The sequence below is a fragment of the Chiroxiphia lanceolata genome, chromosome 1 (genome assembly GCF_009829145.1).
Source record: "Chiroxiphia lanceolata isolate bChiLan1 chromosome 1, bChiLan1.pri, whole genome shotgun sequence".
Taxonomy (NCBI): Eukaryota; Metazoa; Chordata; class Aves; order Passeriformes; family Pipridae; genus Chiroxiphia; species Chiroxiphia lanceolata.
Genome location: NC_045637.1, coordinates 137,482,887 through 137,507,737, shown reverse-complemented (window position 1 = coordinate 137,507,737; position 24,851 = coordinate 137,482,887). Strand labels below are relative to the sequence as shown.

Sequence of the window (24,851 nt, the reverse complement as noted above, 5' to 3'; positions counted from 1 at the left end):
ACTTGAATTAAAGAAGGAAAATATTTTAAGACAAAAAGAAATCTAATGCTTTTCTTTTAAATAATGTGTACTTTTTCAGTTTTGTTGATGCTTAGGCGTGGCAGTTCTTAGCCAAGTGTTAAAGATTATTCCATTTTCTTGATGACTGCTTAGCAACTGTAGATATCCTTGCTGTGAAAAAATACAATTCTATTTGCTTGGGAATTAGAGAAATCTCATCCATTCAGGTTCCAAAAGGTAGCATGAGATAAAAACCACGTCAAACAAGGCTCTCCTTAAGGGAGCTACAGAGCTGAGGCAGAAGACTGTAGTGAATTTTGAACAGAAGTTTAAATTTAAATGAAGCTTAAATTGATAAGCAACTGATTTTTGTTAATATGTATCTCATTTTAATTCTGTTTTGCATTTAATGAAGTCAGTACTGTCTTGAAGTAGGAAGGTCCACTGTATGCCCATCTCTGAAGATTCTTGACAGTGGGCTGGCAGGCAAGGGTTTGTTTTTTAACAGAGATCCTTTTTTAAATTTTCTTTGTCAAGCTCCATCTGATAAACTGAGAAGCAATGCACTAAACCAGCATTCTTTTTCCTAAGTTAAATAAAGCAACCTTAAATATCCTGGATACACAAAGTGGAAAATAAGTTAATCAAACCAAGTTACATATACTTGATATTGTAATATTTTTTTTAAACGAAGGAAATATTATCTGAAGACTATAATCAGTTCAACTCACAAACATGCCTTCAAATTTCTAAAGTAGATCTCATCTTCCATAACTTTTTCTAATTAGGGGGCCAGAAAAGGAAAACAAGTATTTTTTGCTTTTTTGACTCCTGGTTGGTTTCTCAACTCTGAATGACCTATCTGTTCAACTCTGTTAGCTGAAATGAAGAAAATATTCTGCCTGCACCTGAAAAACAAATTGGTTACCCAAAGCTGGTTTTGCAGTTCCGTAAACTCTGAGATTTTTTAAGTACTTAAATGTTGGCAGCAAAAAGAAATGTCAAAATCGGTTTGTGTGCAGGAAGTTCGGTCATTAGTGCTGATTACTGTTATTTCTCATTTTGTGATGTGTTTTACAAGCATTGAAGTTAAAACGTCATTTAAATTTCAAAATTACTTTTTTGGACGAATTTTTATTCACTTTGTAATAATCACATCTAAGACTGCAGGCAGCACTCCCCATTTGAGGGGCTTTAGCTCATAGTCCAAACACTTAAGGCAGTCCAAACACTAAAGGAATTGCAGAAGGTAGCATTTCTCTGCTGCCTTCACTCCCCTGCATCCTTGCAGCAAGCAGGTTTGGCAAGTCATCCAAATGAGCAAAAATCCTTTTATGGCAGGTTTAGTTTGGGGTTTAGCTCTGGTTTGTCACACAACCAACCACACACCCATGTGGGTCAGGAGAGGAAAAATTTTGGTGCCAAAGCAGGTAAAAATGGGGAAGATAGAAGTGTTGCTTCTGGGGGTGATGGTGACAAAACTGTCTTGTTTGAAGCTTGGACCTCTCTGTTTTTCTGAAAGCACCTGTGGCTCATTGAACCTGTTTTCCTCTTAAGTCCTTTCTTGTAGCTAGATAGAGGTGTATCTCTAGATTTCCTGGAAAATACCCCACTATTAACTGTGCATTTTCAGTCAAATTTGTACAAAATCATAAATGCTTTTATAAATAATGGGGGGGGGGATATTAAGTACAAGAAAAAAACCCCTGAGCTTACGAGCTTGAAGTAGATACTTTTAAATCCATCCTGGGTTTTGTGTGCTTCCTGATGGATTAAAAGCGACAAGCACAATCCTTAACTTGTGCATGTGAACTTCCCTCTGATTCCTGGTGGCTTGGAGGGCCACCACCTCACACCTGACCCTGAAGCTACTCCACCTTTCTGCCGCTGTAGGAATTAACTAATAGTAGAAATCAGTGGCTGTCTTGTCATTAGTGCAGTTTACTGTTACTTCTCATCTTATGATGTATTTTACAAAGTATGGCAGCTTGTGGTCTCGGTTTCCTGGAGAAAAATTGCAGTAGCTTTTACTGTGAGTTCCTCTTTCAGAAAAAAAATAAATTTAAATATGCTTTTCAGTTCTTCATATTCAAATGAAAACTAAGGGCAGTATTTCCTTTGTAACACTGTTTTTCAGAAAATATTTCTTAGGAACACTGAAAATGGAAAAATGAGTATATGTGCGCAGAGGAACGTGGAGGGCATGAGGGTGCACATTCCAGATCGCCTGTGCTGGTGCGGTGATGCAAAGCAGCTGTGAGTTGAGTTAACCAGCCCTTGTACTGTGCAGGCAGTCTGCTCCTGCCTCTGGTCCCAAAAATATTGCTTGGCTTGATACCACGTGACTTCAGCTCTTCAAAAATGCAATGTAACTATGCTCACTGTGGGTGCATTATTCAGAACTCCTAATTTTTTAGATAGATTTTTTTTTTAATTTCCATTGGAGAATTTCCTGTGTTCAGATTAGCATTAATGGTTGAAAATGTGTGTTGGTACCTCAGGGGTTTTTTTAATTAAATTATTTATGTGTATATGTAAAATATGTATGTATGTATATGAAATTCTTGCCTAAGGGATAAATTAAATCTATTAAATGTTTTTAATTCGGATTTTCAAGTATGGAAGTAATAAAAAAGCTAGATTTCCTTTCTCATACTGTTTGTCAGCAGTACATAACCTGAGTTAAATGTCAGTGATGAGAGAGAGTTTCTGTGGGCTGGTTCTGCTCTCTGAGTCTTGGAAATGTGATTCCTGAGTCCAGGGGAGGAAATGAGTGACAGCTGATCAAATACTGGCACCAGCTACCTCATCATGGAAAATGCTTTTTGACTGGATTTTGGAGCAGTGTTACCATGTGTAGTGTAGTAGAAACTGCTACAGAAAACTTCTTATCATTACACTTTGGTTTTGTCTTTATCTTTACAGTAAAGGCAGTGTTTTGCTGTCACTGTGCTTACTGAATGACGAGGTTTGATCTCCTTTCAGAGGCACTGTGACACCAGTGCATGTTCAGATTAACAGCACTAAAACCACTGGAGTTGCTTTTTATTTTTGGGCTATAAGAAATAAAAATAGAAAGCGGATTTATGTCATCTTGCCTATTGAATGTGTCCTATTGTCCCCCTAAGCTCATGAAATCCTCTGGTAGCAAAGTTCTGACCTGTAAACTGAGGAAAAAGGTCGTGCAATTACATTATGTTGCTTTTAACAAATTATATTTTATTTGGTATCAAGGGATAAAAAAAGATGTTTACCTTGAGTTGTATAATCATCTCAACTCCCAATTTAATTGGACTAGGAGGGTGATGGGACTTGGGAGCTGGTGAGCCCCTGGCGGCTCCACTGCACCCATCCCTTACTCCTCTCTTCTTCTGCTGGGTTGGGTAGGCTCTCTATGGGCATAAAATACTGTGCAGTAATTTAAATACTTCACCTGCAGCAAAATGAACATTGCAGTTGTTATATCTGGGCAGTTAATATCTCATAAGTAATGATAATAAATTCATGAAATTTTTATATAGCGTTACTACCAAAATAAATTAGGGTTCTGTGAGGAGAGAGGATATCCAGAGCGGAAGCAAAACCTGGCTTGTTATAACCACACCAGGATACTGTTCTTTCCCAAACACTGAACAACTGGCACATAAACTCATTGCTTCAGTAGCCAGTAGCTGCAGAGTATATACCTGAATTAATGTCTGTGAGAAGAGATGATTAATGCGTGTTTAGAAACTGTACATATAGGAACAAGTGAGGATTCCTGACTCGGTGACCAGGAGGTGGACAGGAAAGTGCTAAAATAATGCGTAAACAAACTCAAATGTCTGTTCTGAGCTTGCTACCCAGCTCGGACTCTTTTTGATTTCCTTGAGACTTAAGGCCTTTCATGTCCCCTCCCAGGAGCTGTCACACTGTCCTGACCAGTAACAGCTTCTGCTTTTGCTCTGACAGCATTTTCATAAACCGAGCCCATACATGCAACAAAAACTGTCTGGATGGCATCCTGATAAAACATGGAAGGCTGGTAACCCTCGCAGTTGACTAGAGACCTGTTAGCCTGACCTCAGTCATTACACTACTTTGAAGTAAAAAATTGTATGGTAAGTGCAAGAGGAATATGGTGAAACCAAGATGCATCAGGGAGGTGAATGGAGGGATTTCTCTAAACTGAAGAAATGCAATTCTTACCCATTTGGACCTCTAGTGCTGCATGTGCTGCACAGAAAGTTATTAGTTCTCCTAGATGATATAGGTTGAGGAAAAAAAAAAGGTTTTAGCTGCAGGCTTACACTTGCTGTCAGAGCAAGTTCTGTCCCTTGTGCTCTCCAATTACCCTGTTGGTCCATGTTATTGAGAATTGCTGCACTGCTTTATGGAATGGGCAAATGCATGTAGTATGACCTTTGTGTACTTGCTTCTGGTGTCACTGTTGGTCAGTTAATTAACTTTTAAAATTAGATTTATATAATGCAAATGGCATTGCAGCTGTTTCAGAAAATTTGCCTCACAGCTTCAGCCTTCACCTTATGCATAGTCAGAAATTACTAGAAGGAATCATGTTTTAATGTCATCTTTTCACAAGTCAACAGTTTCCTAAATAATAACATACTTGTGAGATTGAAATGCATAACAGCACATTAAAGCCTGTTCACAAGTTGGTCTTCTTTCTTCTTTAGTGCTACTACTAGTAATACTAGTAATAATGTGAAATTAATTACCTTTATTATACCAGTGTAAAAATAGCCAAAAATTGGGCTTTTCTATATTTGTTATTACATCTGACAAATAATAAAGCACATTTGATACCTTAAATTGTTGCTTTATGACATTTGTTCTGCAGCCATCCTAGCTTGTTGTCCTTAGCCAGGATACTCTTAAAACCTTTCTCTTTATTAAGCAGCCAAGTGTTATATGTGAAATGGTTCCTTCAGTTTCTTTTCCCATTATACTTTGCCTTTCTTTGAAGAGAATTTTTTTCTGTGGATTTTCATCTTTCTGTTATAGTATTCAGGTAATACTACAGCATCTCCGTATTTGTTCAACTGCTTACTGGAATTTTATGTTTAACTGCATGGATTAATCTTTCCTGTTCAGAAATGTTACACTTGAAAAATATGATCTTAAAAGCTGTTATTTAATAGACTTGTTAATGTTTATTTTCTGGGTGGTTGGTGAGTTGGGTTTTTATCCAAATTTGAGTAACATGATTCACAGACTGTAAGTGAATTTTAATTCATTTTGTTCTTCCTTGTTGAACTCTTCTTACAGAATCCATAATAGATAATTTAGAAAATCAGCAGAACATTTATCTGTGAGTCCTGTATTACTTTGTATATAGAATTAAACTCATTTTCATTAAACCTTTCCCTGAGAGAAATACCTGGTGTGTTCCAGCATCTTTCTCTCTTTAGTCCTTCTCTTGTGAAGCTTTCAGAGCAAAGCCCAGTGAACTGAAAGTTTATCTATTGCCAGATAAGGGTTTTGTTCTTTAATTAGAAAAATCTAGTCCAGATGGTTATTGGGCCTTGTGACAAGTGTGTGTATTTTAAGTCAGTATTTGAAACAATAATTGAAGATGCCTGTTGCTGTGAAAGATTGTGTCAAAGTCTATCAACTTCCCAGCGCAAATTGAAGTTTTAAGAAGGTATTTCTGCTCAAAAAATTAAATGTTCTTTTATCAGTTTTGTGGCAAGCCCAGTAGCTAATAGCTTGCAAATTGTTGTCTGAGCTTGTGTGTCATGTCTTGTTTTCTTCTTAACCATTGCATTAGCAAACAAAGATGAGCTCATGTGTATTGCATGCATCACAACTCTTCCAAATCTGAAGGATTTCCCTTGCTTTAAAATTTCCTTTTGAACTGCGACTGCACTTTATTTTTCTGTGCCATTTGGTACAAAAAGCGTTTAACTTGTCAAAAATCTCCACTACAAATAAGTCACATTTCTATTCTATTTTTCATTTCATTAATGTTCAGTAATATATTTGTACTTACTATGATGTTTGACCTAGCTTTTTAGGAGAACAAGGGATTATCATGGCAGACATTATATCTGAGCTGCTTAATTTATTTTTGGCCTTTGATTATTTGGCACATTATGAAGTGTTAATTTTTGCACTCATTGAAAGGTGTAAGCAGATTCACAGGAAGTTTAACCAGATCTGTAGAAATGTGACTTTACACTTGTCTCTGACGGTATACAGCAGCTGTTCTGGGTATTCTAGACTGTGCAAATGTCCGAGAGACTTGAAAGACTTAAAAACTTGCATCCAAACATTTGTGAAGGGAATATGATTTTGGTGCTTTTATTATAGGTTCTTTAAACCCTGTCACTCTAAACTGTCTGAACAGGACTGATAACCAGTGTATAAAACCCTTTGCTTGGGTTTTGGACCCTGATATTCCAAATTTAAAAAAAACCCTGAATGCTCTTTGAAAACCACTTTTTTTCCTCTGTTTTGGGACTGTAGTTGGTATGTCACAATATCCTGTTCAGAGCTTTCTTGAGTGTGTCACAATATCCTGTTTTCCATGTGGGTGCATGTACTACAGATCTTCCTTGCACAAACATATCCTCTTACTGTGGAAAACAGCAGCTAAGAAGTCTCACAAAAGTATCTGGGGTTTGCTGTGAAATTTTTTATTTTTATTTGGGTTTTTTAATTCCAAGGCAGACCATAAGACTTCAGAAAAGTCTTGCTCCGTTTTTGATAAAAATTAAAAGCTGTAATTGATGTGTTCATTTCTCAAAATTTCTAAATCTATGAAGTGTATTCAATACTTGTACAGAGTATTTCAGGTGTTCTGTGGTTAGGACTTTGGGAAAAGTATACATTTATGCAGTTTAAAATACATTTGGTTTGGTTGGGCCTACTTTTCTAGTTTTAGATTATTGAATTTCATTGAAAGCCAAAAATCTGATGACAGGCATCACCTGAACTGTAAAAACACAAAGCTGCTCTGGTAATTACTGGTAGATATTTTGGGACATAAAACTTCCAATGCCTATTACTCTGGCAGCTAGGTGGGCTTTTAAGTTGGTTTGATTTTTTTCTCTTCATACATCTTAAATTGAAATGATCCTAAAAACTCCGAGAAAGTTAAATGCTTTGCCCTCTTTTTTTCTTAGTCATATAATTGTTTTAATTTCAAGAGTTGATTTTGAATAGGTAACTGGAAATTACTTGTATAGAAATCTCCTATGCCTTTTAAATTCCTAGCACATTGTGGAGTTAATAAAAAAATAGTCTGGGTAGATATTTTTTACCTTGGGGGTGGGGGGAAGGATGGGGAAAGAGATGAATATTTGTGTGATTGAAATGATGAAAACCTCATTTGAAACAAATTAAGGAGTATTTTGCTGAGCTGATTTATTTCTCTACAGCAGAATTGAGCTTAACCTTTTATTTCTCTTGCAAGGATAGCTTTGAGTGTAATTTAAACTGTCAAATGGCATTTATCAAATGATAGTTTTGCCCTGTAACAGGCAAATGTCTTCCACAAAATTGATTAGCTGCTGACCTCATCCACCCTTTTCAGACCCTTCAAGGTAGATTTCAAAGAGTTGTAAAATAATCACTTCACTTTCGGTTTATACTTCAACACAAGGCGTTTACTGTCCTGGTAGCAGGACTGCAGTGTGTTCCACATCTGGGAAGGAGAGGATGTAAATGCCTGCCTATAGCTCTGCCTGTCACCACTCGGGCAGTTGTACTTTAACCTAAACCCCTACTCCTTGCAAAGTAGGAACAGCTTTGGAAATGGCTTTTCACAGGACAATGGAATGAATTAGATTAAGAAACTTTACCTTCTAAGTGATTGTGTTTTAGTAATGAAGAAAACACTCTGTTTGGTAAGACCTGCAGGGTGCTCAGTTATCAAGAAGGTGCCAGAAGAATGAAGGATAACAGTCTCCTAAATGTGACATTTTATACCCTAAACAGTTTTCGTCTGTTGCGTTCTTATTCTGCAGCCTTGTTTTGTAAGAGCAATCCATTAGAAGCCCATAGGCTTGCTTTTGTAAGCATTAACCTCACAGTAAATGAATTAACTGTGCCTTTGAGAAAGTTTGTAGCCTGCTCAAAATGGTGAGTGTGTGTCTGAATGAAAAGTATTGTTTAATATTTTTTCTCTTCAGATTTCTGTGCAAGTTTCTTTGCCAAAGAAGAAACTGTGATGCAGAAAGTAAAACCATGAACATAAAAATCTCAGAACTGCTGGTGGTGTTAAAAGTTCAATTCTATTTTTAGACCTCAATAATTTCTTTCTTCCGAAATCTCTACCATTCCTACTTGTTCCAAGATCTGTGTTTAAAAATACACAGATACACAAATTTGTTAAAAATGCACTTGACTTTCTCTCAGAGTAACAAAGCCAGTTGTAGCTTGTTTGTCTCAGCAGATCAGACTGCTGTGAGTTGACTTTCAGTACAGAAGGAGCTGGAGATAAACAGAGCTGAAAAGAAAGTAGCACTTGCACAACTTCACCTACATCCAGCATTGGGAGCAGCAGGGATTTTCCTGTGCCTGAAACTGCCAAGAGCCATAGCTACAATTGAGATGTTTTATCAAGCTGTTTGGTGTGAAAACACCTCATCCCTCCATGGTTTCAGCGAATCTGGCTGGCTGATGTGTTAAATTAAAAGGAAACAGTATCTATGCTGTATACTAAAGCTGTACTATGAAATGCAAGGAACCCTGTACAGAATGAAGGCTTTAAATAGGAAGGGAATTTCAAAAGGAACAACTAGGCATTGCTAAGTGTGATTTGTGATGTCCTTGGGATGAAATTTTGGACATCGTACATGGCTTCTTTGATTTTTATTTTATAGTTGGTTGGTTGGTTGGTTGGGGGTTTTTTAATGAATAATACCAGCTGTAATGTGTTACACAGGTTTCTTGCTGTAGCATTGTAGCAATAGGCATCAGCTCATATCTGTTGGAGAACAGGATCATTGTCCTGACTCCTAACTAAACATGCAATATATGCTGTAAATTGCCTTTATTATATGCTGCTTAAATATCTCATTGTCTGCTTTGCATACAAGCAATTTATTGCTGCTTATGTTCTGACAGAATGAAAACTAATGCTTAATTAAGCATTGCCCTAGTAATGTGGTGTTTAGGGTGAATGTATCTGAATTAAATAAGGGCCATTAATAATGCCTAACAATTTATGATATATTCATTGCTTGATTTCAAATCATATGAATTAGAGAAGCTTATTTGAAATGTCACCAATATGAAAATGGCTTTGTGGGAACACCTCTCTGTGTGCTAATTTCGGAATCATTACCAGCTGAGTCTTACTATTTATTCAATGTCCAGTAGGCTTTTATTATTCCCTTATTTGCAGTTTAATTACAACCTCTGTTTTCCTGACAGTGTGAATTCAATCCTAAACCTGCAGGAGCAAAATGAGTTGCAATCAGTCGTTTTTTGCCTGAAAGCCTCCTTTTGCTTCAGCCCCCTCCCACCTACAATGATCAAGCCACCACTCTGGGCAGATCTCTACTGCCACCATTTTTTCTACCATATGTTTGAAGAGGTGATACCAGTCTTAAGGCTTTTAAAATTCTTCTACCTTAAAGCTTGCAAGTTGTTGTTTCCATCTCGCATAACCACCTGGGTTTATACTAATATCACAAAAGATAATTTGAATTAACTACTTAAAGAGAGGTTTCTGAGTCACTTACTAATATCTTGTGTGCATGAGTTTACAAACGTTATTAATACACGAGGTATTTGTACATAATATGTGTGGTTACCGTGCAACTGAAATCTTAGTCGTTCATATTTAAAACAACATTCTCTAAGACTATTATATGAGATTTAAATTCTTCAAAGATGCAGCAAGCATTGTCTGTTTCAAATAGCAAGACAAACTTTAGCAAAATTTTTCATTGGCAACAATAATTCAAGGCAGTTAAAGGACATAGGTTGCACGACTAGAGGAACTTTTCTTCTCATTATGATGCACATGCATTTATTATGGAAATGCTATGCATTTGGATTCTCATATAATGGTTAAATGAATGTTTGATCCTGAGCCCTCAGCAACAAGTCTGTCCTCTGTCCAGTGAGCTCTTTTTGCTTCATTTACTCTCCGCCATTATCTTGCAGGAAATTGTTTCTTGCTTATGATTTTATTACATTCAAAAGCACTCCTTAGAGGAAAATGGGTATTTCTTATGTAATTATTACAGCTATTGTAACACAGTTTCTGTTGTAATTGGATGAACTTTCATCCTCACAGACCCATCTCATTTGCTATTGCTAAGGGAGCTTAGCTGTATTTAATGGGTAACACGAAGAGATGCACATAGTATTTGTCAAAGGTATCGCATGAATCTTAATGTGTTTTCTGTTGTGCTTGACTTTCAAACACAGACAAAAAGAAGCAAAATTTGCATCTGAGATAAGTTGGGGGGCTCAAAATGTTTTCCTTACGTTTCATATTTAGTGTCTTTCAGATGTGACTGTTACTTCACACAGTGATGGCAGAGAATTGATCCCTCTGACCTTTCCCTTTTCTTTTAGCTTTTCAAGAACTGTTTGTGGGGGAGTTTTGGATATTGTTTCTTCTCCCTCCCTCTCCCCCCAATGTGGTTCCAGTTTCCACCAAGATCTAATGACACGGGTATTCCTTTCTGTCCGGTGTGCATTTTCCAGTCTGGCCTCATCAAATCTGTCCGAGAAATGTACTATTGCACAAAGAACCAGACCTTATACTGAAAGGTTTAAATTAATTAATGGCCTGTGCTGCTGGGACATGCCATTACTCGGCTGGTGTGCTATGCCAAAGGTCATTTCTACTGTGTGTTCATCACCTGCTTTTTTATTTTCCTATTCTGCTAGAGAGGAATTCCCTAAAATATTAGAGAAATTACTTTTGCATATCTCAGAGTTGGATGAATCTCAAAAAATCAGAACAAACCCTCACAAAACCAAACAAAACCACAAACAAACAAAAAGCCCCCAAAAATCAGAAACCAACACCCCTGGGAAAAAAAAAAACAAACCAAACAAACCCCAAACATTCTGTTAGTCTCCCTGTTAGTCTCTCTCTGCATTTTTCTCCCTAATTGGGGAATGGGGGAGTGTGCATTCAGATCTTATTGGAACTTCTTAGGAGAAGTATTTTGGAATTTTTGCTTAAAATAGATGAATCTCAAAAGTGTGCACATACAAACACATTTGGCTTTGTTATTTCGCTGTGCAGATGATGCTTGTAAGGCCTACAGGTACAAGTAAAACTCTGCCATTGTAGCACAAATTTAAGTATTCACAGCATGAAAGCAAATCTATAGATGTATGTAGAGAAAATTTACATCAGCAAATTAAGACAGCAAATGTACATGAAAATTTGATCAATGCAGTTTTGATAATCTAACATGCAAATTTGCAAGCAAACTTTCTGTTGTTGTAGATAGTTGAAGATGTTTGAATTCAGCATTTTTGACAATATTCAGCAGAAGGTATTCTTGGGATCACTTTTGTCTGGAATGTATATGCATGTAGATTTCTGCTGGCTTTCATTCCAGTGTGGAATTTGTTGTATGATCTGGCAATCTAAAAGAGAAGGTAATTCTGTATAAGCAAATCTAAAGTTTCATATCTCTGCGTAATATAGCTACATGTCCCTACTTTTATTTGTACAGCAGCTACACTAGTTCTGCAGACTCGTGAACCACTCTGTGGTTTCAGGGTGAGATTGATGTACAGTAGTATCAACTTCAGTAAAGAGCATGTATGTTGGATGTAGTGATTTTCGATCAGTGTTTTGTTATGTTATGTTGTATTTAATGAGGTGTCATCGTGATTTATTAGGTTTGTACAGCTGTATTTTCAAAAATTTACTGGTGTTTCTTCTTTCTCTCCCTTTGGAAGGAGAAAAGAACATTCTCCCTACAACTCCAGGGAGCAGAGCACACTCAGCTCATTCCAGATATCTATTTCCTTTCTCCATTCTGCTATATAGCTGCCAGGCCTCCATCTAGAGCTTTTTAGGGATTTCCTAAGAAGCATTTTTTAAAGTAAATTCAACAGATTTCATCAGTTTTCATGTAGACTGCAAAGATCTGAATAATAAAAATGAGATATGACAGGGAACATGACTGGGACTTTAAAATATTGAAAAGTAACAAGGGCACCTGACCTGCCTGTGTTGGTTTCTTTCCTCTGCTTAAGAGCTAAAATGCTCCTCACTGTTTTCTTACTTTGTTTAACTTCAGTTCTGCAAAAGGTCATAGTTGCAGGGAGTGCATTTTTTTCCTCCTGTCTTTATAACCTATGGCTGCTTCAGTGAAGGTTTCTCCAAAAGCCTCTCTGGAAGAAAATAGCATTTAAAGGCAACTAACAACTTCCTAGTTGGAAAACAGTGGTGGATAAGCAGTGCTGAGAGCCCAGAGTCCCAGTGTGCATTAGTATTCATATAGAGTGGGATTTCCCTCTAACCCCTGTAGAAAACTGCTGAAGCAGAATGTGCTTTGCATGAGCAAAAACATTTGACTGGGTAAATCGAGATGCATGACCAGGGTGTATAGTACTGTAAGAACATAGGTAAAATGTATGTTATGGGTATTTGGTGACTGTTGTTCTAATGAGTATCTCATTCCTGATTTGGAAGCACCACTGCAAGTTAACAATTCTCTTTTATTTATCATGATTTAGTTAAATTTTACTAAAGTAAGGGTAGATTAATACATGCAGTAATAAAAACATGCCTACAAACTGGGTCGTGGTAAAGTTGTAAACATTTTATCACAGAGATGTGGTTAGAAGTGGATTTCAAATATATGTGAAAAATCCTAATCTGAAGAATACTGGCAATATTAATATGAAAGCTAGAAAGAGTAGATGGTCCACATAAATATAAGAAAATAAGGAAAACATTAGGACTTCCATGCCCATCTATTTCTAAGCAAAAATTCAGCCATTTAAATACTTTGTCCAACTTGAACAATCAAAAAAATGTCTGAATACTGTGACAAAAAAACTCATCTGAGTTCTGCACTACTGTGAGAAATAAAGCTTGTGCTTGTTGAGCCCAAAGTGAATGCATTCACATGTATGAAAAATTTCATTTTATTTTCTATAAATAGTTCAAGACACAGTCATGTAAGACTACTGTGTAAGCTACAAGGGTAAATAGTAATTGGAAATACAGAACTTGAATTATCTTTGGAAAGCATCGTGCAACTGAAGAAACAAGAACAGTATTTTAGGATAGAAGACCATTTTGCTGGCATCCTTGTTGACCTTCCGTAAAAAGTACACTCCAAGCGTGCTTTGAAGCCCTTTTTTTTTTTTTCTGAAACAAGTACAAATATGGAATGGTCTTTCTTCTCTTTCAAAGTGTCAGTCTTGAGATTGCATTTAATCTGGAAAGAATAAAACTGCTTTTGCGTTCTTCTGTTACTTACATTCACTCTCAGGACAGACAGACAAGAAATAGTTGACTGAATAACATTTTCATAGTTAAGACATATGCAGCATCTTTGGAGAGACATCAGCAAATAAATATATTGTGTTTTCTCTAGATCAATGAACTGAGCCATGTTCAAATCCCTGTTATGTTGATGCCAGATGATTTCAAAGCGTACTCAAAGATAAAGGTGGACAATCACCTTTTCAACAAGTAAGTACAAGTAACAATTTTGTGTGGAAGTGGATAGTGGCAGTGATATTTTTATGAAGTACTATGAACTCTGTTATTTTTTCAGTGCATGGGACTGAAGTTTTGATGATTAAGTTAATCCTGCGATAAACATAACCATCTGTGCTGTTCTAAAAAGCAACAGCAAAGGATGCTGGGTAGAATTTTTCCTCCATATGGTTTATTATTGCCTTATGAGTATCTTGGATATTGAAGGTGATCCTTTCTTGGTGTGATTATTTATGGCTGATAGAAGTTTTTATTTGGATATTTTTAAAAATGTAAATTCATGCAGATGCACTTTTTATTAAAATATTTGAATAAGAATGAGAATCTAAAGCATATATCAAATGTGAATAGTGTTCAGCTTTTTATATTCCATAACAGAAAGCCATACCAATCATATAGAAGCTTCAAAAGTATTAAGGTCATTTCATATAATATCTATGTCTTTTAAAAATAAATCCACCATAAGCAGTATGTACAGACATACAAAACTATTAATGCTTGTTTATGTATAACCTGAATGTTATTCAAGAATATATTTGGAAAATAGAAGAATTCTGCTTTTGTATAAGTCTAAAATTAACACTAGGATATTAACATTAGTTATGTATTGAATGAGTTAAATTTTCTCGAAGCTTTGGCACTGTCAATACGTTTTGGTGTCACAGATGGTATAGTAATTATTGTGTAATCCAATCTAAGATTTCACCCTTGAAGTAAGTTTAGGGCAATGGGAAAGCATTCTTTTCTGCTTTTGAGTCCATGTTTCAAAGTTGTCAAAATATGGTTTGTGTTTATTTCATCCTTATGTTGTAGCTCCTTAGCTAATAGCTAAGTTAATAAATGTGTATACGTTTATTAAACATTGTGAAGATGAAGAAAATAACACAACAAGACCCAATCTCTTGGAAAAAAGAAAGCATTAGAAGAGAGATTGTAAATCTCCTTTTACTCTGCTTTCTATGAACAGAATTGAGACAGAATTCTTTAGAGATACTTGTTATATATGCACATGAATTAAGTTGATTTGGTTTTATATTCTTTCAGAGAAAACATGCCAAGTCATTTCAAATTTAAAGAATATTGTCCAATGGTTTTCCGTAATCTGAGAGAGAGGTTTGGAATTGATGATCAAGACTTTCAGGTAAGTTCACTCTGAAAACACTTAAACTGGTGGTACAGAGATTTTAAAGTTCAGTGATGATGCAGTTGTGAACAAGCAGGCCAGTGTGCTGAAATAAGATTTTGGGTTTTTTGTGTAAGTTGGAGGAAAACTAAGAGAAGAAGAAGACTTTCTTTCTACATATTCCCCCACCTGCAGCCAGAACACTTCTGTTTTATCTCTTGACCTGCCCTAGCTGTCTTCTGATTCCTATCCTTCTGCCATCTTTGGTCTTCCATGTTTCCCATTAGAGTACCTCCCAGTCATAAACCATGTTATTGAATCTGCAGGGTAATACTTCTTTCAGTAGAGAGAAAAAATAATGTCTGGACACTACTGACAAGATATGCTATATTCAGCTGAGTAACTTAGATAACAGTTACTTCAGTGGTCTGTCTGTGTGAGATGTGGTTTCTGAAATGACCATAGCCTTTTTTTTTTTTTTTCCCTTCACACTCTTTTGGTTAGAAAAGAGTGACCTGTGGCCTGCCAGCTTCATCCTGCTTCATCATGTCTCATTTTCCTGTTGTTAAGAGGATCTGGAAACAAATCGCTTGTGTAAAGCAGATACAACAAACCAAGAAATTGCTCCAGATTTGGCAGAACTGCTCCATGCAGTCAAAGCTTCTCTCTGTCTCTCCAAAAGAAAGTCCTTGAACTCTGCTGCAGTCTGATTTCCACTTCTCGCTGACAGTTCCCTTTGCCATTAGCAGTTCCTAATGCACAGTGTTGGGTCACAGGGATAATTCCTTCTGCAGTCACACTGCAAGATGTCCTGTCCTAACGAATACACGCTGTGCAACCCAGCACCTCTTCCTCTCATGTTGTTTTTTAAACTATTTTGATGTGAGCTGCAGTTGTATTTATAACTCGTCACTATGATACATTGCGAGAATATTTAATAAATGGTTTTAAGTAGCTAAACAAATGGTACAAAATGCATTTGTACAATAACACTCCTATTCTTGCTAATAGAGCAAACTGAATACTGCAGCTGAAATCTACATCTGAGTCCTTTGATGATCCTCTACCAATTTTCCCCTTTTCACTATCAAACACTGTGTTAGAAACGTATAGGTGGGTTAAAACGCACTTGAAGGAGTGCAGATGGAAATTAGTTTATGAATCTCAGGATACAGCCACTGTAACCTTGGTAGGACATTTTGCCAGTCAGTGGAGAAGAGGGTTGGGTTGGTTTATTTTGGTACAACTGTTGTGGTTATATTGCATGATTTTTCATTATCCTGTTTACTTTAAGAGGAAGTACACTGAGACACAGACCAACAGTTAAAACAGTTGTATCCAGTTGCATTCCTAGTTCAGTTTTGCTGATGGACCAAGGAGGATCCTATCGTTTGGGAAGTTATTTGATCCCTTTATAGGAAGATTTCCTTTTTCTTGACAAAGGAAAAGGATGAGTGTCAAAGAAGGACATGTGATTGCTCCTAAATTTAAAATTGTTGTGTCAGCTCATGCTTGCTATTTTTCAGAAGGTGGGTTTTTGGCATTACTAGACAATTAAAGTTAAATTTCATTAAATAGATATTGGAAAACTTAAGATGCTGTCGTTAGTTAAAACTGGCAAACTTGTCATAATCAAAAATGTTGCATTCCACAGAACAGTGAAATGATTCCATCTGCACTGCTGTTCTGCAACAAAAATTCCTGTTCTAACTATGTTATACTGCTGTTTGGATTTACTAATGATAACAATGATAAAACAGCATTAAGGAACTGTCATTGGACAAACTGTCCACATTTTCAGATTAAAGCCAAAAATACATCTTTGTAGGTACACGTTTTGGGTTTTTTGACAATGCAATCAAAGAACAATCCAACATAAGAAAATATAATGACATCCTGGTTTTGATACAACAAAATTATTTATTAGTTAAAAAACAAATCTCAATGCTATTTAGTATTTAAAGTATATTTAGTGAAAAACAGAAGACAGTTAATATTAATTTTAACCCAAGGGAAGACAGTGTCTGCCTATTTTTTTTTCCTCAGCCCAAGCAGTTTATCACTCTGAATTCTTATTCAACTGGAGTAGTCTGATTAAAAAGAAAAAATCTTATGAACTCAAAGTATTAATGCATTTTGAACACACTTTCAAAATTAAATTATTCTTATAAAAATACAGATAAAAAACATTCATGTCACCCCATGTGTAAGATAAGGATAATCCCTATTAAAAGTAGAAGTTGCTTTCATTTTAATGTTACAGTCTCTGTGATTTAAGAAGGAAATCTCATTTTACAAAGGGAGATCCATGGAATATACTTTTTTTCAGATAATCTTTATCTTCAAGGAAGTTATTCCAATTAATATTGGTTAAAATGATTGTCTTATACTCAGAACAAAACATTAATTTGAAAAATTCTTTGCAGTGTTGAACTAAGGGAAAGCTTATGGAAGAAAAATCAAGTAACTTTCTCTGGACAATTTTTCTTATATAACGATTTTCAGGAAGGGAGTCCTAATCAATTGTGAACAATGTCATTCCCATTATTGAGCAAGAAAGGATTGGTTTAGATAAATAAACCCAATTACTTTGTTCATTAGTCAGACGCATCAGTTTAAATCACGAAGAACATTCATTTTAAATGTTCTCGTTTTCAGAATGTTCTATAGATATCCTTGATGAGTTGTTCCAGAGGGCAAATAGTCTTTCCTTATGAGTAAGCATGAAAAAAAACATAACCTGTCTCATGGAAAAAATTGGTAGTGTATGCTCTACTCATTGGGCTATGCTAATTTTAATGCTTTACATTATGTTTATCAATTTGTACAGTAATTTTTTGGACTGCTTAACACATAGACTTAGTTCATATATGGAATGGTTAATATATGGAACTTCCTCCAAGTAGTGTGACTTCAGAGTCAGAGGAATTCCTTAAGTTGTATATGGCTCATGCCTTACAGGAAACCATTTCTAGTAATGGCAATTACAATTTCTGGAATGGACTCCCTTCCTTCACATGATGAAAACCAACTCCTTTTTTTGAGACGTTTCTGGTAATCTGTCCTGCATCTGCTGTCTTTCATAGCTAGTTGGGCATCTCCAAGAGGCATTTAGTATTAAGCTAGAATTAAAGTTTTGTGGAGATACATGTGTGTTGCTAATACCAAGTGGAGGGCTTTTTGTGATTCATTCCTTATTATGGAGAGCAGTGTGGAAAATATAGTATGAAGTTAGTGAAGCCTTGAGTTTTATTCAAAGGTTGCCTATAGAAACTTGTTATGACAATTAAGTCTTCAATGTAGGTTAAGAAACTTTGTTCTTACATAAAAAAAATTTCTAAAATATTTATTACACCAAATTAAAAACTGGTCTGACTGTTTTTGCTTTGAAGGGGGAACACAAGAGGTGATCAGTCAGTATGAACCAAAATTTCATTTGAATGATGGAAAAACTTTAAAACCATTTTAACCACTTACAAAGACTATAAATTATCAAAGGGAAAGAAACTATTGTTTTATTTTGTGCTGTTGGATGTTACAAGTACATATGGATCTCAGATTGAAGATGATTTTTTTGAAGTGTCAAAATAATTCCACAAGCCAGAGCATTAAGTAATGACAGATTTTACCTTCATAGGGTAAATTAGGTATTTTTTGTTAGTGTTTTCTTATTTAATTGAGAAAGAATCCTTCTAACCTTGACAGAAAAATACCTTAGAGCATTAACTATTTCTAGTAAAAAAGAAAAAATGGATTAGAAAACAGATGTTGTAAAGTAAGTCCCTCACTAGAGCACTAAAATAATTTTTAATTTCTTTGCACCCCCTCACCTTTAGACATTGGTTCTGTAAGGGTTATTCTACAAAAATCTGGATTTTTTTTACAAAATAAATGGGGTAGCTGTTGACCCTTCGGTGTTTGTTATCAACTTGGTTGACATAGTTTATCTTAGAAAAGCCAAGAGTACAGTTCTGGCAGAAGAATTATAGGATTAGCTTCTGTAAACTGCAAAATTATGAGAGATTAACAGGCAAGCAGCTAGCCTGACGCCCCCCAACAATCTGTAGAAAAATAGGATCTACTACTGTTACAAATGCTTCTACTGCTGTTGCTCTGGAAAGGGAAACTTATTTTACTATGCTCCAATACATCTGTTCTTGCTTAAAGTTATTGCTGAATCCTACATCTGGATTCTGCTAGGCAAAAGAGGGAGACTGGGTTCTTGCCCAATAAAGTACAATTGCTCATACCAGAGGGCACCAAAGTCTCAGTGTACCTAATGAACCTTCTTCTGGGGATGGGGCAGAGCACAACCCATTTCCCTTGAAGTTTTAGTACTTGGTGTAATAGTGACAGGCTCAGATCTGACTTTTCCTGTCTGCAGGAGAAATTGGTAGAGATTTTCTGTACAGGACAAAGAATTTATAAAGAACTTTTAGCAGATGGTCTGTAAGTTCTTTTTAATTTAGATCTGATTAATATTTCTCTAAGCATTTTTCCATGTAAAAGATCAACATCTAAAATTGAGAAGAATTGAGAATTTGATTTTGATTTGATTTGAGTCTCAATTGATAATTGCGAATTCCTGCTTTTAAGCAATTTTCCCTAATAACAAACCATGTGAACTTGGTATTTTTCACTTCTTCTCATAAGAGTGTCAGTGAGACTTTTTGATATCTCTCAAGCTTTCTATGCAAAAGGATTTGTAGTCCAGACTCTTAATATGACATCAGGAAAACAATGCAAATTCTAGATTAATTTTTCAGATGTCAGCCTTTAATATAATTTTAAGTGTCTAAACCTCAGATCATCAAAATTCTTATTAATCTTTAAATATTTCTGCTCATTTTGCATAACTTAACCAGTCCTAAAACATCATCTTAAGAGCTTAAAAACTGTTTTGCAATCTTAAGATCATATGTTTCTTCAGACAAACAAATATTAATCAGACCTCTCTGCTTCTGCACAGAAATTCATGCTTCCATTTATTGGCGCTTGTTTTGTTAAAGAACAAACCACTTCTGGCATCCAACTACAGACAACGAGGTCAGCAACAAATACATCAGTAACAACTATGTTAGGAGTTGGATCTTATTCCTAAGACATGACCTCTTCAATTAATTTAATAAAATGCATTAAAAGTCCTGGAAGCAAGAACTGTCATGAACAGAAAATGCCTATGCTGGTCATTTTAGCATAGTAAGTCTGTCAGTGCATGAAAAATTCTTGGGCTCATCTGTTAGGTGAGATTCCTGTAGCAGAGTATACAGTATGTGGGTCCCAACTGGGCACTGACACCAAGATGTTCAGAACTGCTGACGTCTTGTTTGACATGGGAATAGGCAGTAGCAGCCCAAAGGTTTTGAACCAGCTACAGTATCAAAAACTTTGGGTTTTGTGGTCTTTCCAGCATGTAAAAAATGAAGTCTGCAATCTGTATCTTACATTCTAGGACTATGTTCTAGGATTTAAGTATGAGCCGAAATAGAATTTCGTGATGGTAGAACTTAACTTTAGTGAGTATGACAGCAGAAACCCTAACTTCTGGTCTCTCTTAGTTTTCCCTAGAGAAAACATTTGATTTCTCTTGCTTTTGACCGTTCCTTGCCTAAACTAAGTATCATTCACAACTGGGCATTCAAACTAGAAAACAGTAATTTAGTGTGTGCTGGCAACATCAAAAAAACGAGCTGGTAGGTGCTCCCTGAGTTCTTGTGGAGATAGCTATTGAAAGGGAGGCATCCAGCCAGGCTTTGCGGGGCTGAAGGGAAAAGGCTCCCAGAAAAAGAGCTCTAACTCTTTCCAAAGCAAGTGCATGCCTTAAGCTGACAGCTCCAAATCTAGATCTACAGTCTCAAAAGAATAATTTGATTTAGGAAAGAATCTCATGTTTTATTCATTAAACTCTCATTCAGCGAAGTCAAGGAACCCATAACCTTTCTCCTGCAAGGATAGCTCAGAGCAAAAAAGAAAAAGTTGGTGTTTCTCCTTTCTCTGTCAAAGTCTTTCTCCTCAGTAATCACTCCCTGAATGCAATTTGCTTATAAATGTTTATAGGTGTTCAGAATGTATGTGTATCCACATCTTAACAAGGTCGTAGTAATGACTCACTGTTTCAGATGAGTGCACCACAGGACCAGTGGTGTCCTGTTTTCATCTTTTGGAGGTCCCATGACATTCACCATAGGTCCTTTGGGAGCCGTGCTCGTGAGCTGACAAGAAATCATTGTGCAGTATTTCCATACATCTGTCAAAGGCAGAAGGGGGATTGTATCCCTGAATGTGCTTGTAGTGTGTGTTACTGGTTAGGTATCCTTTGCTCCCTGCCAAACTTCTTAAACGCTTTTCAGTGTCAAAGATCAGTGCTTCCTGATCAGTGTTTCCAGATAAGAACCTGCTTAACAGCAAGAGTGCACATTGCCAGCATACAAAATAAATCCAAAAGTCTTCTCTACCCATCCCTGCATGACAAACCCAGACACCTCTGGGTTTGGCGCTTCTGTTGTTACATTAAAACACTAGTGTTTTGCCTTTCTTCCCTCTAGAAGTCACTGACAAAACACTGTCCTGAACACCATCCGAGAAGTGTGTTGCTTGTTTCAAATTACAGCGAAGAACCTTGGAGCATCTATGATGCTGTTTCTCTGATATGCTTCTTAATCAATAATCCAGGTCTAATTCATCCATATCTGTGATTCCTGAGGTCTTGTAAAAAGAAAAAAAAAGGATGAGGGGAGTTGTCTTGTTGGGAAGCTCTGCATGGGCCAGAGAGCACCATTGTAACTGCTGCCACAGAACAGCGAGACCGTGTGTACGGCATTCTCTTAACAGCAGTGAACAACTGCCAGGCTTTCCCACTGGCCTATGATTTCAGTCATCACAGAGCATCATCTGTGCACTTGTTTTTGCCTATTTGTTCATGCAAAGCTTGCCCAGAGGCACTCTTAAATAGCCTGGGATGTGATCTGATTTGTCTTTAGGGTGCGTTGAGCTTGCGAAGCTTGTTTTAGTGTTCCACAACTTTCGGATGAGATCACAGTACCAGAAACTGTTGTTTGCCTTTGTCCAGACATCGTGAAATGGGAAAGGTTTAAATCAATGAGAAGCTGTTAAGCCAGTCAGTTTGAAAGATTACTGTTCTTCTAAAGCTCTCCATGCTTTACCACCAGAATTTTCCTATTGCCCTTTTTCTCTTTTTTAGGAAAAGCTCTGACTCAATGACAGTTTTTATTAGGCTCCCTTTTTAGATTAGTTACACAAAGTATTTGTATTACATCCAACACATAGTTCGTGTGTTCAAAGTTTTTAAAATACGATCTTGTCTGCTAAAGTAGCAGTTAGAAAACAATGACATTTACGTTAGTCGTGCAAGAGATTAGAATGAGCTAATTAAATTGACCTTTAAATCTCTCCACCCTCTTGGAGACTGGGGCTAATCCTTGGCCTCCCACTGTGGAGATAAAAATTCGTGCTGTGAACATTTTAAGCAAAGTGGGCAGCGGAGGAAGAGCCTCACCAGCAGTTTGTCTTTGAAGAGGGGGGCAATACTTTGCCAGTTATAAATATAGCTTGCAATTATGGTGTGAGTGGGGGGACAAGTTCTTCCTGTACTTTAGTGGCTTTGCTCCATGTGTTTTCCTCACAAAAATGGTTTCAGTTGGAAAAAATAGCTCCGAACAGCTTAACTTACTCTTAGAAACAATCATAATCTCTCTGGAAATTAGTTTAGTTTTTTGATATCTGGTATTGGTAAAACTAGCATTATGAGTAATATCTTTACTGTTACTTAATTACAAGAGGCTGCTATTTTTATTGACCAATGTGCAAGGTAAAAATAGACTTCCAAAGGATAAAGTGTTAGGTGGCGTTTAGCTGGCTTCTAAGGACTCTTAAGAATGCCTCTTACAAAGTATTTGCCTTGATATTTTGTGTCTTGGATTTTAATATGCTAATTATTGCAGAGCTTTGTAATTAAAAAAATTAAAATTATATAAATAATAGATGATTACATTACAACAATCAAAATTTAATTGTCAATGAGCAGTTGACATTTCATGTAAGTGAAAGATTGCAGAAAATGCAAAATCCATCCAAATGTCGAAGTGGGATAAAGACAAGGATTTTGTACAAAACCCACTTTGATCACCTGGCATTCTGAGCCCATCCAAATGAGATACCTTTTAATACAGCCAGCTGAATACTTACATGGATGAAAAGGAGCACAGAACTACAGAGGTGAAGGCTGTGTTCAGGGAGGTAGTAGCTCTGAGAAGGAACAAGAGGTCAAAAAGGACAAGAATTTAGCAGTAGTGTGACCTTCAGACTAGAAGGAGTAACTGCACCCTTGGGTGGATAGATTGAAAGGTATAAAAATAAGATCAGACAGATCTCTAACTTCTTTTTGACATCTGTTTATTTTACACCTGAAGCTGATACTCTATATAGTTTTGATGCTAGTCTTCTTTAAAAAAGGATGTTGAAATTTGGATATAGAAAAAATAGTGTCAAAGGAATTTAAGGACAGAGAATGTCATGTGGTTGGGAGTGACAGAGTTTGACCTGCTGCACTTGAAAAAATTAGAGTTGAGAAGTAAGCAGTATGTGAGTATCTTTGCAGAAAAAGAATACTAGGTACTTCAGAAATGACTGGAAAAGAAAATAATTCAAATTCGAAATTAGACCCACCTTTTCAGCAACACAAATTCTTAAATACTAGAAAAACTATAGTGGTGAATTTTGGTCTTTTGAATTTGGAAAAACTAAAGACTGTCTTTGCAGAATTTGTACCTTAACCAAAAACAGATACTGGAGTTCAGTTTAGGAAGTACTGTGTGAAATGAAATTTCTACTGATGGGTAGCATTTACGTTGGATTCTAGTTTACGAAATTTTGTCAAAGGCTCCAGAAGAAGCTCCTGTGAACTTCGAAGAATTGTGGATCAGGTCCTAAGAGCACCTGTGGAAAAAACCTTTTTCCTTATGTAATATGTATTTACTGTAGGAAATAAAACTGTGCAGATTGCTGAGAGTTTGGGAAAAAGAGTTGCTGAGTGTAGAGACTGGGTCTATAGTGAAATTAAACAACCTTTCAGGTAATTTGCTAAAGCATATGCTGTTCTTGGGTGAAATTATGACATGTAATTTAGGTGCGCTGATTAACTTTTTTAATCAACAACTCTTTGGGAGGTTAAATACAAGTAAGCGGTGTAGCTTTTAGTCACTTATATTTAAAGCTATACTTCTATTATTTTATCAGAAATTAATTCCATGGTATGGGACAAATTCTTTGTGGTTTGTAGCCTCTCAACACTGAAGACCAGATGAATATTTCTAGTTACCTGCTAGTTAGTGAGAGGTGATATTTTTTATATTAATTTGTGTAAAAACAGTGAGGCTTGTCAGAGGGAAACTATTTGAGAAAGAGAGGGATATATGTAAAAGAGATATTTATCTAGCAGAGGTATCTGTGAGCTTGGCATATGAAATGTGTCTTCAGTTGTATAAGTAATTACACAAGTAATTTAGCGTAGTCTTTAAGTGACCTCATGAAAGTATTCACACTTTAAAAGTACAAAACCTTTTCTTTCTCCTGAGACCAAAAAACCAGCAGGCACAAGATTAAAACTTCACAAATGAGAAGTGAATGGGGAATTGGCAGAACATACACACTTGGAGCAAGAGACTTGCAGTGAGTTGCTAAGTGAAGTTGTTAAGTGGAACAGGGTATGCGTGGCTGACAGATGTTTTAATTGTGCCAGAGGACGAAGGCACACCGTGGCCGAGTCGAAGGCTGAGCAAATCTGAAGAGGACGGGGCACTCTGACCCTCATTTCTTTGAATTTTGAGCTCTCTAACGCTATCACATAAGCAGATGATTTTTATTAACTTAATAAGACTAATGCCTCTAATGTTGTACAGCTACCTACATGCTCTGCTGGACAATATGGAAGTGCTATGTTGCAGCAGTAAGTGATAGTAATGGGGTTGGTAGATCATGAAACTTGTATCTCTTGGAGGGTAAGAGTCAGGCATTTATTTGTCTCTATCTGAAGGTTATCCTCTCAGT

At 36.4% G+C, this 24,851-nt stretch overlaps 1 protein-coding gene across 4 annotated transcripts in view; it reads left to right on the top strand.

Annotated features, from left to right (window-relative positions):
- Positions 1–24,851, top strand: part of PIP4K2A (phosphatidylinositol-5-phosphate 4-kinase type 2 alpha) — a 105,203-nt gene that overhangs the window by 39,623 nt on the left and 40,729 nt on the right. For 3 of the 4 annotated variants that reach the window (XM_032696828.1, XM_032696837.1, XM_032696845.1), the window contains 2 exons: positions 13,539–13,636; positions 14,708–14,804. In XM_032696828.1, the coding sequence (XP_032552719.1) occupies positions 13,539–13,636; positions 14,708–14,804 (195 nt within the window). Of the gene's footprint in view, positions 1–2,192; positions 2,257–13,538; positions 13,637–14,707; positions 14,805–24,851 lie in introns of those variants that run through there. The other variant, XM_032696854.1, reaches the window with a different exon arrangement.